Source organism: Peromyscus californicus, unplaced genomic scaffold (genome assembly GCF_007827085.1).
Source record: "Peromyscus californicus insignis strain IS unplaced genomic scaffold, ASM782708v3 Scaffold_8__1_contigs__length_139910024, whole genome shotgun sequence".
Taxonomy (NCBI): Eukaryota; Metazoa; Chordata; class Mammalia; order Rodentia; family Cricetidae; genus Peromyscus; species Peromyscus californicus.
The window spans coordinates 85,538,466-85,556,239 of NW_026294606.1; the positions used below are offsets into that span (position 1 = coordinate 85,538,466).

At 46.7% G+C, this 17,774-nt stretch overlaps 1 protein-coding gene across 1 annotated transcript; it reads right to left on the bottom strand.

The window, feature by feature from the left end:
- Positions 1 to 4,369: 4,369 nt before the first annotated feature.
- On the bottom strand, positions 4,370 to 17,679 carry Arv1 (ARV1 homolog, fatty acid homeostasis modulator). The gene is made up of 6 exons (XM_052729231.1): positions 17,501 to 17,679; positions 14,208 to 14,327; positions 11,285 to 11,438; positions 8,194 to 8,418; positions 7,207 to 7,351; positions 4,370 to 4,686 (listed from the first exon to the last, which is right to left on the bottom strand). Exons 1-5 carry the CDS (start codon positions 17,657 to 17,659, stop codon positions 7,209 to 7,211), a joined length of 801 nt encoding a protein of 266 aa, XP_052585191.1. The 5' UTR covers positions 17,660 to 17,679; the 3' UTR covers positions 4,370 to 4,686; positions 7,207 to 7,208.
- Between the last annotated feature and the right edge of the window lie 95 nt (positions 17,680 to 17,774).

A 17,774-nucleotide genomic window follows, 5' to 3' on the forward strand; every position in this document is an offset into this window, starting at 1 on the left:
AATAAACCTTAAAAAAAAAAAAAAAAAAAATAAAAAAAAAATGCTCAACTGTCTCTTGTCATGTATCATTTTGTTCGGGGGTCTGGGGATGTGGCTCAGTGGATCCAGTGAGTCCCTAGCATGTATGAGGCCTGGGGTTTGACCTTAGTATCATGTCAACTGGGCATGATGGTGTATGCCTATAATCCCAGGACTGAGGTGGAGGTAGAAGGATCAGAGGTTCAAGGTCACCCTTGGCAATACAAGAGAGTTTAGGGCCATTCTGGGCTGTCCTTTCTCAAACAAAAATTGTATTGAGTTCAGACTTACAACCTGCATGTAAGTCCAATATAACGCATAATAAAAGAAACTTAGGACTTCTTTGGCCATTAAATGAATTTCAGAAGATATATTTATTTCCCTGTTAAGTTTGGACAGTCATTTCTTTGGTACCAGGCCACATTTACACCAAGATTTCACCTTGTTTCTCACATCATGCCAAGTTCCTCAGTCCTCTTTTAGTGAGACATCTGCTCAACAGTGCCCTCTTGAGGCCAACAAGGGGAAGTACAATGTAGCAATTGTGTGACCTTTTCCTACTCACCCCAAACGGCACCAGTGACAGACCAAAGCAAGGCTTACACAAAAGTCCGACCTGGCAAACCAATGAGCTTATTCATGTTACTTAGTGAAGTGTGAGTGATCCCCAAACAGCTACATCATCAAAAGTCCCCCTCCAGGATGGTTGATGACCTCCCTACAGCTGTGTGGAGGAAGGTCCTCTATTCTTCCCCTACCCGGCCCCCAGCAGCTAACCTTTTACACTCTATACACTCTCTCACCTCCAAGACCAGACCAGGAGACCAGATGCTGCTGGGGCAGAATTCCACATAGCTGGGAAGGCTTTATAGAATCTCAGGGGAGGGTCGTTAGACGCCCCCCTGTGAAGGACTGGCAACAGGCCTGATCTTGAGGATCTCTTTTGGGTGTTACAGCTGCTCTGATGTGGCTGTTGTGCTCGGAGGACAGTGTGCTGGTTTAGTTTGTCAACACAAGCTTGAGGCATCTTGGAAGCGGGAATGCCAGTTGGGGAATTTTCTCCATCAGACTGACCTGCAGGCATATCTGGGGTGCTTCTTGATGGATGATTGATACGGGAGGGCCCAACCTCTTGCCAATGGTGCCACCCTGAGCAGGTAGTCCTGAACAGTATAAGAAACGTAGCTGATTGAGTCCGAGGGGTCAAGCCAGTAAGCGGCCTTCTCCCAGGGTCTGTGTGTCCTGACGGTGGATTATAATAAGGTATAAGAAGTGCAAACCCTTTCCTCTCCCGAGTTGTTTTTGGTCGGTGTTTTACCACAGCAACAGAAAGCCAACTAGGACAGGCTGCATTCAGTTACACAGCAACCCAAGCATTACCCTGTCTGCGCTGTAAGAAACTAGGTTAAGACAGAGGAAGACAGGTGTCTCTGCTCAGCATCTCTGTTGGCAGGAGTCCAAGGGAAGGGGGTTGGTGAGTTGCCACCAGCCTATGACAGAATGGTTCAGACAGGACAAAAGATTGAAAGCAGAAAATCTGGTCACCTGCAGGGCCCCGCTTCCAGGCTAAGTCCTGCTTAGCTATGAGATAACCCTAGGTTGGCTGCTCTCAGCCCTGATTGCCTTAAGGTCACTTGGAGAGCTTTGGAAGACCTCCAGCAGCAGTGCCCCACCCCAAATCTGGATCTTAGATGCTGGAGGGTCTGAGCCCATTAGCAGATGGGAGGTATAGGTCAGTAAAGGCACGTTCCACCGTGCACCTCTCTATTATAAACGATCTGGTATAATCTATAACCCCCCAATTACCTACAGCTGCCTTACAAAAATTCACACAACACAATAAAATTGCTTTTTAATGCATTTTGTTTGCTTGGTTTTTGGGGTTTTTTTTGTTGTTGTTGTTGTTGGGGTTTTTTTGGTTTTTTGAGACAGGGTTTCTCTGTGTAGCTTTGCGCCTCTCCTGGAACTCACTCGGTAGCCCAGACTGGCCTCAAACTCACAGAGATCCGCCTGGCTCTGCCTCCCGAGTGCTGGGATTAAAGGCGTGCGCCACCACCGCCCGGCTGTTTTTTGTTTTTTAAGTGAGTTGACAAGTTAGGACAAAGCAGGGCAGGTAACATGAAGCCAGACTTTGGAAAATGGCCACGCTGCAGGGAAGACAAGGCATCCTGTTTGTTTTAGGATGCATAGGGCAGCTCTGACCTTGATTCCAATCCAAGCCCAGAGTGAGCGAGTGAGAAAGCACTACAGAGCAGGTATCCGCCTTTTCCTCCCAAGTGTGTCCACCCAAGTGTGTCCGCCCAAGGCGACTTCTGGGAAGAGCAGGAATGGTTGTTTTCTTGGTTGGGATTTTGATCAAGGTCTTACTCTGTTGCTCAGGCTGGTCTTGGACTCATGGCATTCCTCCTGCCTCAGCTGTCCAAATGTGGAGATTTTTTTTTTTTTTTTTTTTTTTTTTTTTTGGTTTTTTGAGACAGGGTTTCTCTGTGTAGCTTTGCGCCTTTCCTGGAACTCACTTGGTAGCCCAGGCTGGCCTCGAACTCACAGCGATCCGCCTGGCTCTGCCTCCCGAGTGCTGGGATTAAAGGCGTGCGCCACCACCGCCCGGCCAAATGTGGAGATTTTAAGACTTGTATCCATCTGCCCCTTGGTCAGAATGGAGTACACCCCACACCACTGGCTGAGGTACTAGAGCTTCGTGCATTGCCCTCACACCCACAGGTGAGAGCCCTGCTCTCTTTGCAGTGAACATTGCTGCCCTGGTGGATGGGCACAGCTAGTCACCTGGGATTTTGCAGCAGGTGGAAACAGCCGCCCAAAGTTGTCTGAAGGGAGAGCCTCAGGAGTTTGTATCTGAAGCACGTGTGGAGAGGGCCTTTATAGAACTGATCAATAACCTTGAAATGGGATTACTCTGTATTACCTAGGTGGGGAATGCCACCAGTGGTACTTTATAAGGAGGGTAGAAGGACACTTGACTGGAGACTAGTGATGCTGGCCAGGTACAAGCCAGGGAGTGTGCACAGCAGCAGTCTCTACAACAGGGTTCCCCCTTAGCACCTCCAGGTGACACACAAGAAACTGCTGAGGCTCCATGTCTGCCTGCCTTATGCAGGAATGAGCATGTCCTAAGCCTCCTAGCTGCAGGCACCTGGTATTGACTCCTGGGCACCTCCATGTTCTCTGATAGCTCATCACCAGAGAGCCAACATGTATCATCCCATCACTGGACCCAACACTCCTCATCTTCCACACTGAAGACACTTCCTGATCTACTCCTGAGAGCCAACAAAGTCGACGGGTTTCTTCTGGTCATTATGGGGAATTAATAAGCCATCACTGTAAAGCCCTTAAAACTGCCTGCCACAAGCCGGGTGGTGGTGGCGCACGCCTTTAATCCCAGCACTTGGGAGGCAGAGCCAGGCGGATCTCTGTGAGTCTGAGGCCAGCCTGGTCTACAGAGTGAGTTCCAGGACAGGCGCAAAGCTACACAGAGAAACCCTGTCTCGATAAACAAAAAAACAAAACAAAACTGCCTGCCACAACTCAATAGGACATGCAGGCATTTATTAAATGGGAGTAGGCAGGTCGGATCCTATTTCATGTCCCAGATTCTGGCTTTCGTGTTCCTTCTTTGTTGATACTTCAGAAGCCAGTATTTAGCTTGAAGCTAGAAACACTTCCCTTCACAGTTTTTTCCCACTGAATGAAGGCTGTAGGTAGGCACAAGCCGGACTGTTAGAACTGTCAGGGTCCCAGCACATGTTCACTTCTTTTCATTCACTGTTTCCCTCGGAGTCAGACTCACTGAAACCTGGTTCTGGTCACCTGAGTGCTCTCCTTTCAAAACTCCTTCTGGTCTCCCTTCCCCGCACTGTATTTGAAGAACGGCAAGTTGTTCTTTTTCTTAACAAAGAAATACCCCCAGAGACCCGCCACTAGGCTACAGATAGGTAGAGGCTGTCCATCAGACCAAGAACAAGGGGGACTTGATCTTGTCCCTTCTCTGGTGGGGAGTATAATTCACCTCTGGTTTGTGCCATTCAGGGGCTTTTCTGATTTTGGTGGTTGGAATGAGAATGGTCCCCATAATCCCATACACATATTTTGTTTTTTTGAGACAGGGTTTCTCTGTGTAGCTTTGGAGCCTGTCCTAGAACTCACTCTGTAGCCCAGGCTGGCCTTGAACTCGCAGAAATCCGCCTGGCTCTGTCTCCTGAGTGCTGGGGTTAAAGGCGTGCGCCACCACCTCTTGGCTGAAACACTTTCTTTTATAAAGTACCCTAGTCATGGTAGAAATAACTAAGATACTTGGTTATTTCTGGCTCAGGCAATTCAAAAGACAAATAAGAAATGTATAAAAAACTTGATTTATTCTGAAAGACTACTTAAGAGAAAAGTGCTTCTGTCAGAAAAACACAAAGTATGATTTTTAATGTACTATTTTAAAGGACATAAACATGCCAAAGGGATGGCGCTGAGCCCTTCCATTACTGGGGACCATGGTGCCTGCCCACGTGTCACTCAGTGCTCTCAGCCTTGTGTCGAGGTGGTTCAGATCTTCCTGGGGGTGTCTGGGTATGTTCAGGAATCCCCAGTCCTTCACTCCACTCCCAGAAAGTGAGGGCCTTGGTTTCTCTTGCGCCTTCTCTTTTGAGGTAGCTGGTCCTGCCACAGAGAAAGAAGAATAAAGCTGTGGACAACAGAAGACAACTCTGAAGGGCTGTTCTGATCACCACAGACTTACTTCCAAGGCTGGCTGGGAGCCACGGAGGACCCAGCGGAGCCTGAGGCAGGGTCTCTCCGGGTGCAATATCAAGGAGACAGACAGAACAAACTATAGGATAACAAACCAGGCCTCTGGCTCTGTAGTGGGCTCTAAAGACTCATGAGCTGAGTTTCCTGCCTTACACAAATGACAGCAAACAACCAGATGCACAGCAACACTGGGGAAACCCAGCCCAGGGTGGCCTAGGGTAGAATCTGGAAGGCAGCTGCTGTGAGGTGCCAATGGGGTGGAAGCCCAGGATGGAGTGTGGAGAGGTATCCTCCCTCAGGAGTGAATGTGGCATTCTGTAAAAGAATGTAGAAAACAGTAGCAGTTGGAGTGTGGGCATATTGGATGGAGGGCCACACTTTTAGATTCACCAAGTGTCAGGCAGGGGACAGGACCCAGCACTGGGCAGAGGAGAGGGGGCTGGGAGGAGTAGGCCACTTCTTCACATGAAGGAAGGAGTGGGGCTAGAATTCCAGCACCAGCAGGTGTTGTATGATATTTTATTTGTGTTCTGACAAATAAAGCTCTCCTGGAGATCAGAGTGCAGACCTAAGCCACTGGTTAACCACAGAGGCCAGGCAGTGCTGGCACACACCTTTAATCCCAGCACTAGGGAGGAGGAAGCAGGAAGATCAAGAGTTTGAGGCCACCCTGGGCTACATGAGATTGAACCAGTCTAAAAGAAACAGAGCCAGGCAGTGGTGGCACACGCCTTCAGTCCCAGCACAATCAGAAGGTGGAAGAACATAAGGCAGGTGGAGATAGGCTCTCAGCCCATTTAGTCTGAAGATTCGTGGAGACAGGATGCCCTTTCCATCTGAGATTTCGTGGAGGTAAGAAGTTTCAGGTGGCTGGCTGCTCTGCATCTCTGATTGTTCAGCTTTCACCCTCAATCTCTGACTCTGGGTTTTTATTGTTAAGACTAATTAGGATCACGCTTCAAGCAGGCAAGCAGGTCTGAGAAACAGACCACGAGGTACATAGATACAGTAGCTCCTGTGACGTTCAGGCCTGTGGACTCAGGGCGTGGAAAGAGCTGTTCACAAAGGGGAAGGCAGGGAGACCAGCAGCTCAGACAGACGTTCAGAATAAAGAGCTGTACACACGTGCGCACGGGGCAGAGAGGACAGGCCCAGCAGCGACACCTCCGAAGACCCAGAAGGAAGGAAGAGGAGCTGGCTCAAAGCACAGCACGAGGCAGGGCTGCACTGCAGGGCAGGAGGGGCTGGGAGCTCCACATGCAAGGTGACACAGACTGAAGGAGGAGGAGGGAGTGGGAGCGTGGCCTCCCTTCCTGCTATGGGTCCTCCTGCGTTTCAACCTAGGATTCTGCTTCCTCATGTGGAGGAATGGGGCCCACAGGTCAGAATCGGTCCCAAGGGGGCTGCACACAGCAGAAGACAAGACAAGAGAAGGAAGGAATACCACGGACGAAGAACAAACTGAAGGAATCCACAGCCACTGTCAACACAGGGTGGCAGGGTGGCTGAGGAGAAGTGCGGGACGATTCAGGTCTTAGACAGGAGAGTTCTCAGAGGCCAGAGTCCTGCTGAGATCACATGACCAGCAGAGACCACCCACTCAAGAATCTTGAGCCTTGTGTAGACACAGGCCTTGGCAGGCAAGGTGGAAGGCAGGAAGTATAAGTATTTTGAGGGCCTGGCAGAGAACCACTCAGCAGCTCCCTTCAGGGTCCACGTGTGGTTGAGAGATGCAGGACAAGTCAGAAGTAGAGGGATTTGAATCTGGAGGGGAAGAGACTGGGAGACAGGAGTTAAGGGGGAGAAGGAGAGAACAGCTGGGAAAGGCAGCAGCCAGCGGTCAATGGATGGATGGAGTCAGAGCCTGTAGCCCTAGCAAGGGCCGGAGTGGGCTAGACTATGAGGACAGGTGGGGAGAAGTGAGGGGGGTCAAGAGAAGGACACAGGGAGCCCAACACCCCAGTCCTCCTGGAGGACAGACAGCCTGAAGCAGAGGATGCGAGGGGAGAGGCCATATGCACCACCAACTTAGCCACACCACCCTGCCATCTAGCAGAAGAGGACCCATGTCTGATAGAATTTTCGTGGAATGCTGACCTCCAGGCACCTCACAGCCACTGTCCTCAACTCTCAGCAGCTATTATGACTCATGTTGAGCTAAGCCTATTAACATTCAGTTATGGGGAGGTTTGCAAGACCCTATCCCTCCCCAGGATCCACCAGCGGTTAATAGATTCTGAGGAGACTTCTTGGTGGCATGGCTGCCTAGGAAATTGCCATATTCCTGTCAGTAACCACAACTCATGGAACTAGACTTGGGTGGAACCATTTCTTCGGTTTGTTGTTGGCGCCCCATGTGGAATAAATAGATGAGATTACTCATGTCTCCCAGGCAAGGTGAATTCCAGAGAAACCAGATGTTTCCAGTACCTTCAGAAGTCCTGAGTCTTGTAGACCGCACAGTCACTGCCCACGTCCCACTCCATCCTCTGGAAGAAGTAGACCATGACGCTCTCCAGCAACAAGCCGCTCAGGACGGCCAGCAGGGAGAGCCTGCGGCTGATGTTCAGAGTAACTAGAAAGCAAAGACAGCAAGTTGTCCTAGGGATTCCCAAGACACGACAGCAGGGCCTGTGCGCTGCATGGTGCTGAGAACTGGAAACTGGGGCATGAAGCTGATCTGAGGAAACCCACCCTGCTCGACATGTCCTCAAACAATCTCTCCTTCTAACACAAGCATCAAGCTCTTCTCAAGCAAAGAGGCAGAAGCCCATGAAATAAAGAATAAACTGGGTGTGGTGGTTCCTGCCTATAATCCCAGCACTTGGAAGGTTCACATACATGGACCGCAATGAGTTTAAGGACAGCCTGGTCTGCAGAGAGAGATTGTTTCAAAACAAGCACCACCCTCCACCTGGAAGGTTTAGAGAGACTAACAGAAAGGAAGCTGCACTTGCAGCTTCATGGTTCAGGAAGAGCAGCATTGTGGCAAGAAGTCCAGTAGCGGCTTCACTCACAACAGTGCTTTTCACAGTGCCTAAAAAGTGAAGACTCATCTGGCAGGTGGGAACTGTCTTCGTATGGGAGGCAGGCACCTGGCATTCTCTCTTGGCCAGACAACTGCTCTCAGTCTTGTAACTCTGGACAAGCCATTCATAAAGTGGAGGTAACAAAAGGCTGCTACCTAGCCCACAGGAGAGATGGTGTGGATGAATGTGCACTGAAGACATGCAGCACCATGTGGCTGAACTGAGTGATCCTAAGTGTCTGCTGTGTGGAGGACTCTAATGGCACACTCAAGACCAACAAGGGTCTGTGGAGAGCTCAGGTTCAGCAAATCTGATGCCCCAGGGCCAAGACTTCAGCCTTCCATAAAGGCTGGAAGCTGACATGTCAAATAAAAAGGGACATACTCACCTCTGATTGCCTGGAAATTCGATGTCAGGACAAACACTTTAATGAGCCTGAGGCACAAAGGTGTGTAGTCATGTTCCCAGATGACGGCTGGGATCAGCAGGAGCTTCCCATAGCTGGACAACAGCAGTGCTTTCAGTAGTAAAATGAAGTTGGGCTTCTTTTTTGCTGTCATGGGTTGCTCTACCCACAGAAAAGCGAAAATGCCAGCAAAAAAGGCAGCTTGTTCTATGAAGCAAATGAGAGAAATACAGATATCTTACCCAAATCTAACCCCTGAAAAACAAGGAAATCCTAATTCCAACACAGATGTCATAAGAAACACCTTAATAATACAGTTTTCTTACACACACATACACACATATGCACACATGCACAGGCTTTGTGTTAAATCCTGCTGGCATGATTTAAGAAATACATTTCAACAGGTTTTAGAGTTTTCTTTTTGGGCTGAGAGTGAGGGCTGGTGCCCTGCTACGATGCCCAGGTTGGTCTCAAACTTCTGGCCTTACTGCATCTCAAAGTTCTGGGATCAGCTGGTTGGTGGTGGTGGTGGTGCACACTAATCCCAGCACTTGGGAAGCAGATGCAGGCAGATCTCTGTGAGTTCGAGGCCAGCCTGGTCTACAGATAGAGTGAGTTCCAGGACATCAAGTACTATACAAAGAAACCCTCTCAAAAACAAAACAAACAAACAAACAAACAAACAAAAAACAAAAGTTCTGGGATCCTATCTGGGAGTATACATGTGAGCCACCAATCCTGAGAAAACTTTACTTTAAAGCCTGAAATTGTTATGTTTAGCTCTTGAGTGGGTTGGAATTCCTCATTTTTTTTTTAAGGTTTATTTTACTTTTAATTATCTGTGCCTGTCTGTGTAGGTATATACATGAGTGCCAGTGTCTGTGGAGGCCAGAAGAGGGCATCTGATCCCCTGAAGCTGGAGTTACAAGAAGCTGTGAGATACCCAGTGTGGGTGCTGTGAACCAAACTGTGGTCCTCTGCCAGATCTTTACATGCTCTTAACCACTAAGCTATCTCTACTTCCCTTGAGTATTTTTCTATTACTGTCTATAAGATGTAAATAGTAATAAATCCTGTGCATTTCAAGTTTTAGTTAGACAGAGAATAAAGAAACATTCTACATTAAGCTTTTTAAAGTTGCAACAGAGTCCAAATTATATCTTAATTATGGACTAAATGTGTATTATGGTTATTAAAATAGTCATAAACCCAAGTAAACAGATCACAACCCATCCTTAATTCTAAGCTCCCAAAAGGAGAGAAAATCAGTGTTTTGTGGTTGTTTTTATTTTTTCATTGATGCCTCTCCAGTGTCTACCACATGAATACAGAGTACTTCTTAAGTCAGCCAGCAATGCTGGACAGTGAATGAGTAATTCCAGTTTAACTGATGGGACATGCTCAGGTTGGACTGTATGTTCATTTGTATGCAACCCCTCGTTCATTACTCAGACAAATGTCTACTGAGCAGTCATGATAGGCCAAACACTCACTGGGTTTAATCTAATTGGGCGAAGGCAAATCAGTAAGAAGTTGATAATAATCACAGCACTTGTAGTAGGTGCGACGGCGTGTACCTTGAGAGAGGCATAGCAAAGCAGGGCAGGAAACGGGTGTCAGGGAGAAGGTAGAAGTGTTATAAGGATAAGTGTCACCAAGATGAGATTGAAGCCAAGACCCCAGCGACATGAGGAAGTCTGACATGGGGACATCATAGACAAGCACTGGAGAAAAGGGAAAAGCCAGGTCAAAGGCCATCAGCTGGAGGCTCACTGAATGTGTCTAAAGCAGCTGGGTTAGAGTGGGCTTGAGTGGCAGCAGAAGGTGCAATGAGATCCATGGGGAGCAAGGGGCTTGTCCCACTGCAAAGACGGTCAGTGTACAGAAAACTACAGAAAGCTGGAAAGAGCTACACACAGATCCATACATGGGCACTGGGCTCATCAGAAAGGGAACATTTTGTATGAAGAAGAGACCTCGGGTACAGCATCAGGTCTGAGCCATGGTATTCTAGCCAGATATGGAGGCAATGGGAAGCAGGAATAGAACTGTTCTGAAGGTAGACTGAATGAGGCCTCCAATGACTGAACTGAAGGCTCCAAAGAAAGGTTTCAGGCAGGACCCCAAGGCTTTGATCTTGGCAATCTGCAGTGGGAGGCTGTGGGCAGAGGCAGAGTAAGACCAGGCTTAGAGACGAGAACTCACTAGCTGTCCAGTAGGGCTGGTAAGCAGCAGGTAGACACAGGATCCAGAGGTCAGGAGAAAGGTCCATGTCAGACATCGGTACCTGGGAGTTCTGAGCAGATCCATGAGATGCAAGGGAGGATAGGGATAATGGCAGACAGGACAAAGAGGACAAATGGTCCAGAATAAGATGTGGAAGGCATCATACTCAGAGAATTTCTGACAGTGCCTCGTGATTAGCTGAAGGGCTATTTTTAATTTATTTTTGAGATGGAGTCTCATTGTTTTGCCAATACTGGCCTCAAAGCTTCTGTTCCAGCAACCCTTCTGCCTTAGGCTCCAGAGTAGCTGGGAGTACAAATGTATGCCACAGCCTGGCTTAAGTCAAAGGCCTCTGAGGCCAGAGAAGAAAGGAAACTAAAAATAAAGTTGTCACAGAAATTAATTCAATGTAATTTGGACCCTAGAGAGAAAGCCATGAATTTCAATTTCAACGAAAGGAACTTTTCACACAGAGGTAAGTTTGGGGAGTAGTCCAATTCCTTGGATGCAGTACCCCAAACAGTAAACTCACTGTTGGACATTTGCACAAAGCAGTTAGCCCAATGGACTGGGAAATATCAGGTAATTATTAATGTGTTTTCAGTGAGAGGACAGATGCACTCTTCAAGGTGGACAATAAGAACTTAAAAACAGTTTAAAGTATTCTACAAAATGTCCTAGTCTGAGAAGTATACTATTATTATTTCTCTACCAAATATTTAAGACAATGCAAGCAGGTGGTTCAGACAAACTCCCCAGGCAGGTTAGTGTCTGGGCTGAAGGTGCAGTCTCCAGTCCTGTGTTGACTGTCTTTAACGAGAGCAGTGAGTCAGAATCTGCTTACCAAAAGACGCAATCACAAACATCCTGTAGAAGTCCCACTCCTTGGCATACCGGATCAGGTCATCAGGGGCTGTGCTCTGGCTCGAGTCCTGCAGCTGCCACCACCTCAGGTATGCTTCACAAAGCAAACAAAACATGCAGAGTTTCCCATGGATCTGACAGTCAAAGACAGTGTCCTCGGGTCAGGTCAAACATGTGGCTGACTGCACACCAACAGGCACACCGCAGCTAAGCAGCTGTAGGCTTTATTCTGGTTTGTTTGTTTGTTTTGTTTGTTTTTTTCAGATAAGGTCTTGCTATGTAGCCAAAGCTGGTCTGAAACTTAAGATAGCCCTCCTGCCTCAGCCTTCCAAGTACTAATAAGACTATAAATGTGCAGCACATTCTACTCAGTAATTGTACTGAGAATGCCCCAGGTGGATTTGCCAATGTTATTAACTGGTTAATTAAATTAGTTATGTAAGTCATAAGTTCTTAACTAGCAGTGTCTATTGGAACCTCATGGGGAATTCCAAACTTGGACCATCAAAGGACCCAGTCTGGAGTCAGCTTTTTAGGAGTAAAACCTGGATAGGTGTATTTTGCAGAATTCCTGGAGAGACCCTAACGTGCATCCCTATAGGAATCATTGCTTTTAACAGTTCAACTCTAATCCATACATAGTCAAATACAACATTTATGTGACTGACATGGGTGGATGAGTCAGAAGAGGATGAATTTAAAGATTTTTTGTTTGTTTTCTAAAATAGGTTTCTCTGCGTAGTCCTGGCTGTCTTGAAACTCAGTAGACCAGGCTGGCCTCAAATCCACCTGCCTCTGCCTTGAGTGTTGGAATTAAAGGTGTACACCATCACACCCAGCTAATCTAAAGATTTCAGGACACCACATAAACTATTAGTCTGAACAGGAATTAAAAAAAAAAAAGCCTCTGGGCTGAATGAATATTGGGTCAATGAAAGAGAAAAAAACCATATGGTAGATTACCAAATAGAAAACACTAAGTGGTAAGAATTGGCCTTTCCCCGACCTATCTTTCCTGTAAACTGAGCTTTCTCCAGTAATTTACAGTGGACATGAGAAAGCATGTATGTGAACCTGACCTGACCCGAACCAGTCTCCGGTTCTGAGGCTCCTCAGCTGGCATATAGGTTCTCTGGTTGCTCTCTGGAAACATCTGGGGAAAGGTGTATGCCATCCACAAAGATGCTGAGCTGGCCTGGGGGAGGTCTCCTGCACCCCAACAGGAAATTTTCAGTGTGTAAGCAAGCTTGAAAATTGACACTCTGGTCAATTAAAAGGCCTTGATTGGGCTAGAGAGATAGCGCCGTGGTTAAGAGCACTGGCTGTTCTTCCAGAGGTCCTGTGTTCAATTCCCAGCAACCACATGGTGGCTTACAACTATCTATAGTGGAGTCTGATGCCCTCTTCTGGCATAAAGGCATACATGCAGATAGAGCACTCATATACATAAACAAATAAATAAATAATTTTTTTTTTAAAAAAGGCCTTGATTATTTGAGGGGCAGACTACTGTACTGTCTACTTCTGCCCAGACTAAGCAATTAAGAACATATACCCAGTTAAATTTGAATTTTAGATTCACAACAAATAATCTGTCTTAAGTATATTCCATGCAATAATTGGGACAGACTGAATGCTATGAAGTTTTCACCATATATCCAAGTTTCAAATTTAACTGGCTGTCTTGCATTTTACCTGTCAACTCAATCCCAACTATTAAGCCATTTATAGTTCAGTAAGCCAAGTAAGTGAACATCTTGAAAAATCCAACATTAAATGTTAGTACCTTTCTGACTTGTTATTCATTCCCTGCATTCTTTTGTTTGTTTTTTTAAGATAGAGTTCCTCTGTGTAGCCCTGGCTATTCTGGAACTTGCTCTGTAAACCAGGCTGGCCTCAAACTCAGAGATCTGCCTGCCTCTGTCTCCCTGCTGTGATTAAAGTTGTGGTCCACCACCACCTGGCTCCTGCATTCTCTTAACAGCAGAGTGTAAAACACATTAAGTTGTGCTTTTAAAAACAGTTTTCTTTTAATGTTTGCTTCCTAAATTTAGGTGTAATTGTCTCCTACTGTGCCCTGGATTTGGGCTGTTAAACTGGTCAGATTAAAAAAACACCTAGCATATTAATAAGGTACACTTCCAAGTTTGTCTTAGGGGTTTGCAAACAGGACTAACCTAGGAGGAAAGACTGAATGTGGGCAGCACTGTCACACTGGCTGGGCCCCTGGCCTGGAAAAGGGGAAGACAGTCAGCCAGCTAAGCCCGGGCAGGCCCTTTCCATTTCCTGGTCTACTAAGTCCCACCCTTTCACTGACATGCCTTCTCCATCACAACAGACTCAACCTGTGAGCCCACCTGAAGCTGCTGCTTCTCAAGTATCAGGTCACAGCAGTGAGGTAAGGAACTACACACCTACCCAGATATGGTTAGTTTTCTTCTGCTCAAAGTCAACATTTTAAGAGGTCATCCACAAGAGACAATCCAGACTAGTTGTCTGCGTTGCTGTGACACATCCTGGAACATAGTAAGTGCTGCACAGTCTTTTAAATTTGTATCTATTCCTTCTAGAAAACCTCCAGACATGATTAGTGAAAAAAAAAATTCCTGTTAGAATTATTACATATCCTTTAATTCTGCTTGAAATTGTTATTGTTTCTTTTAAGTGCAAAAGCATCAAGTAACATTAAAGATTTTTAAGTCCAAGGTTGGAGAGAGGGCTTGGCAGTTAAGAGGGTGTACTGCTTTTGCACAGGACAGGAGTTGTGTTCCCAGCACCCAAGAAGGAGGCACACAACTACCTGTAACTCCAGCTTCCACAGGCACCTGCAATCAAGTGCACATATCCTTCCTCCTTCAACATACACACAGAATTTTTAAAAAATTTAAACTACCACAACTTACATTTATTTTAGTGTTGAAAAGAATATGCCTATAGGCCTGAGCTTTGCATAAAATGGCATTAATCAAGATAATAACAGGATCATACTCAATATATTTGTCTACCGGTTTCTGGCAAGATTTCTGGAAAAAAAAAAAGCAACAAAGTAATATTAGAGCAAACAAATTAATACATTTTGAAATTTTAAAGGACTTAAAAATTGGAGTCTGTTTTAGATTTTCCCAGCGACAAGATGTATAAGCACCTATTTAAAATCCTCAGATTAAAAATGTTCACCCATGCCGGGCAGTGGTGGCACACGCCTTTAATCCCAGCACTTGGCAGGCAGAGACAGGCGGATCTTTGTGAGTTCGAGGCCAGCCTGGTCTACAGAGCGAGATGCAGGAAAGGCGCAAAGCTACACAGCGAAACCCTGTCTCAAAAAACCAAAAGAGTCAATAAGAAAAACCAAAAAGTTCACCCATGTAAGTGGCTTCATGATGACTAAATATTCGCTTCTAGCTAATATTTAAATTTATATTCAAGAATCCAAAAAGAAAGCCAGGTGTGGTAACACATAACTGTAACCCCAGCATTTAAGACACAGAGACTGGAGGATCCTGAGTTTGAGGTTAGCCAATATGCACTGAATAGGTAGATCTTGCCTCTAAAAACAAAACAAAACAGAAAAAAAATCAGGAAAGAATTTGATTTAAAGACTCATGGCAGGCACAAAAGTATTTTAGAAGATCCTAATTTCAATTCCACTTTTGGTTTGTACAATTTTTTGGAGGGTAGGGTGGGGTTTCGAGACAGGGTTTCTCTGTGTAGTTTTTGGCACCTGTCCTGGATCTCGCTCTGTAGACCAGGCTGGCCTCGAACTCACAGATATCCACCTGCCTCTGCCTCCTGAGTGCTGGGTTTAAAGGCGTGCGCCACCACTGCCCGCCTGGTTTGTACGATTTTTTAAAAGCAAATCTCTAATATACTTTGGCTGTGGTAGAGACGGTGGCTCAGGATTTGGAGGAAGGTGTTCAACAAAGTTCCTATCTTCTAGCTTCTGAGAGCTACAGCTAGATAAAGATCAGGGTACAATGTCAGCGATCCTAAGCCTGGGCTTGTCTCCAATGAGATCAAGAACCACAGAGACAGTGGAGAGTGTTGAGCTGTGGGCATGAACCTGGGTTGTGCAGCCTGGGTCTGTGCCACTCAAATCAAGACTCCCTCAGCTTCCAAGGTGGACATTCTGAAAGGCTGACAGGATAAAACAGAAACTGAACTAACAGGCACACAAACATACCAGGACCACCTTTTGGTTACATCAAAACTTACAGGAAAAGTCAAGTGCATCGGAGAATTGTAACCCTGTACTTCCTCATAATAAAACAGATTCACTTTCACCTGGAAGAGACTCTCCACTTTGTTCACACCATTGTAAGAAATAACAGGCTCTTCCAGCTACCAGATCAAACAGTACTTGTGCTGTTCCCTCAAATATCAATCTGTCAAAATGGAGGCACAGAGGTTCACATTTTTACAGATTACCCGAGCAAAGACTGAGTTAAAGAGTAACCACAAGGGGCTGGAGAGATGACTCAGAGGACTGCTCTTCAAGAGGTCCTGAGTTCAATTCTCAGCACCCACATGGTGGCTCACAACCATCTGTAATGAGATCTGGCAACCTCTTCTGTGTACATAATAAATAAATAAATCTTAAAAAAAAAAAAGATTAACCACAAGATCAGGACACCAGCTCTTTCCCAGATTTCCCTTCCTTTGCCACTGAAGAGCCTGCCTCCCCCCTGCATCCATGAGGTTCAAGCCCAGAGATGCAACATTACTGTTAAAAAACAACAAAACTGTTAAGTTGCTAAGTCCCTTTCTCTGTCTTTCAAAAGTTATCTAAATCTTACTTTCAGAAAGTACCCCACATTTAAGATTAGGAGTAGACAATTTTTGGAAACAGGAGGGGAAAACCAACATGAGGAAACAGAGTCCCTATTCCTTCAGTATCTGTTAGTCAGATGCCTGTGCAGTGGATGTTACTAGATCACAAGGGGTCTCCTTCCTCAGAGCTTCATGGGCTCCAAGAAGCTAATTACCTGGAGCCACAATTCTCTAACGTCGGGGTTAGAAAGGTACGAAAGCATGCCACCATGCCATCTGGAGACTATTACAATGAGATGATGCCAATGACCTGAACCTAAGGGGCGACTTCTAGTACCAGGTGGCATGCTGTGTGCTGCCTATCCTCCTTCCATAGCACCCAACAGATAGGGAGCTCACTTAAGTCAGCTGACTTTCTCCATCAGTGGGACCTGCTTGTCATTCTATCAGCACCCCACTCTACTCTTTCCTCTTACCTTCACTTTGAACATAAGAAGGAAACAACAACAACAACAAAAACAACACACACACACACACACACACACACACACACACACACACACACACGAGCAGCAGAACAACTAACTGAAAGTTTATTACTTTAAAAAAAAAAATTTAAGGCAGGGTCTCTGAGCCAGGCTGGCCTCAAAAATCATTGTGTAGGGGACTAGAGAAATGGCCCAGTGGTTAAGAACACTTGCTGTTCTCACAGGGACCGTGGGTTCAGCTCCCAGCACACACACATCCGCTCATAGTTTTGAACTTCTGGTCCTCTTGCCTCTCCCTCCCAACTGCAGGGAGTACAGGTGTGTACCACCATGCCTCTTGGATTTATGTAGTGCTGGAGATGGAATCTAAGGTTTCATGCATGTCAAGCAAGCACTCTACCAACTGAGCAACATCCCTGCCCGGAGTGAATGTTTTCTATTTTGGCTAAATTATTCCATTTCGTACATTTACTATTTAATTGACAAGTACCCTGAAAAGACACAATTTTCTTCTAAGAGATGTCTACTGCACCAGACCTGAAACATTGCTTCCATCTCCTCAGGCTCAACATGAGAATGACACACTTTCTGCTACAATGCCTACTTCCCTAGTGAATCACATCTCTCTCCGTCACTCATTCACTCGTTTGAGACAGGCTCTCTCTAGGTAACCAAGGCTGGCGTCGAATTGGTGGTAATCTACCTCCTGCCTGGCATGCTAGTAGACTGCTGGAGTCACAGAAATGCGCCAGCACTCCTGGGTGTCATAAGTCTTAGAAAGTCAGTGGCCTAGCTGAAGTCCTCATGAACTCCTTGCTTTCTCTTTCCCACCATCATAAGAACCACTCCTCCCCGACGTGCTCAAGGACCCTCGCCTCGCCCCCAACCCCGGGGCGTTCGGGTCCACCTTCCTAACCGCGCCCCGCCCCTGGCGCGCTCACGCAGATGGTTATTTTGAGTACGCCGTGACTGTAGTCCCGGTACAGCTCCCGGGCCTCCCGGTTGCACTCGATACAACGGTACAAGCAAGGGGAGGTAGCCGTCGCCGCGCCCTCGGTGCCCTTCCCGGACAGCGACCCCCTGCGCCCGCCCGTCCCCATGGCCACTCTAGGGCCCCTACTTCCGGCCTCTGGCGGAAGTCGCATGCACTAGACCCGGAAAGGTGCGCCAAGGGGCTTACTGGGACTTGTAGTCCGGATGCTGGATGCGAGCTGG

What these genes read in the sequence shown, in the direction of transcription:
- Arv1 (XM_052729231.1), bottom strand. Translation starts at nt 17,659, where the DNA reads ATGGGGACGGGCGGGCGCAGGGGGTCGCTGTCCGGGAAGGGCACCGAG. An exon ending in TACTCAAAATAACCATCTGC is followed by an intron (nt 14,328 to 17,500) that starts GTGAGCGCGCCA and finishes TTTTTTTTCCAG; the next exon opens with AAATCTTGCCAGAAACCGGT. An exon ending in TTTTCAACACTAAAATAAAT is followed by an intron (nt 11,439 to 14,207) that starts GTAAGTTGTGGT and finishes TTTGACTGTCAG; the next exon opens with ATCCATGGGAAACTCTGCAT.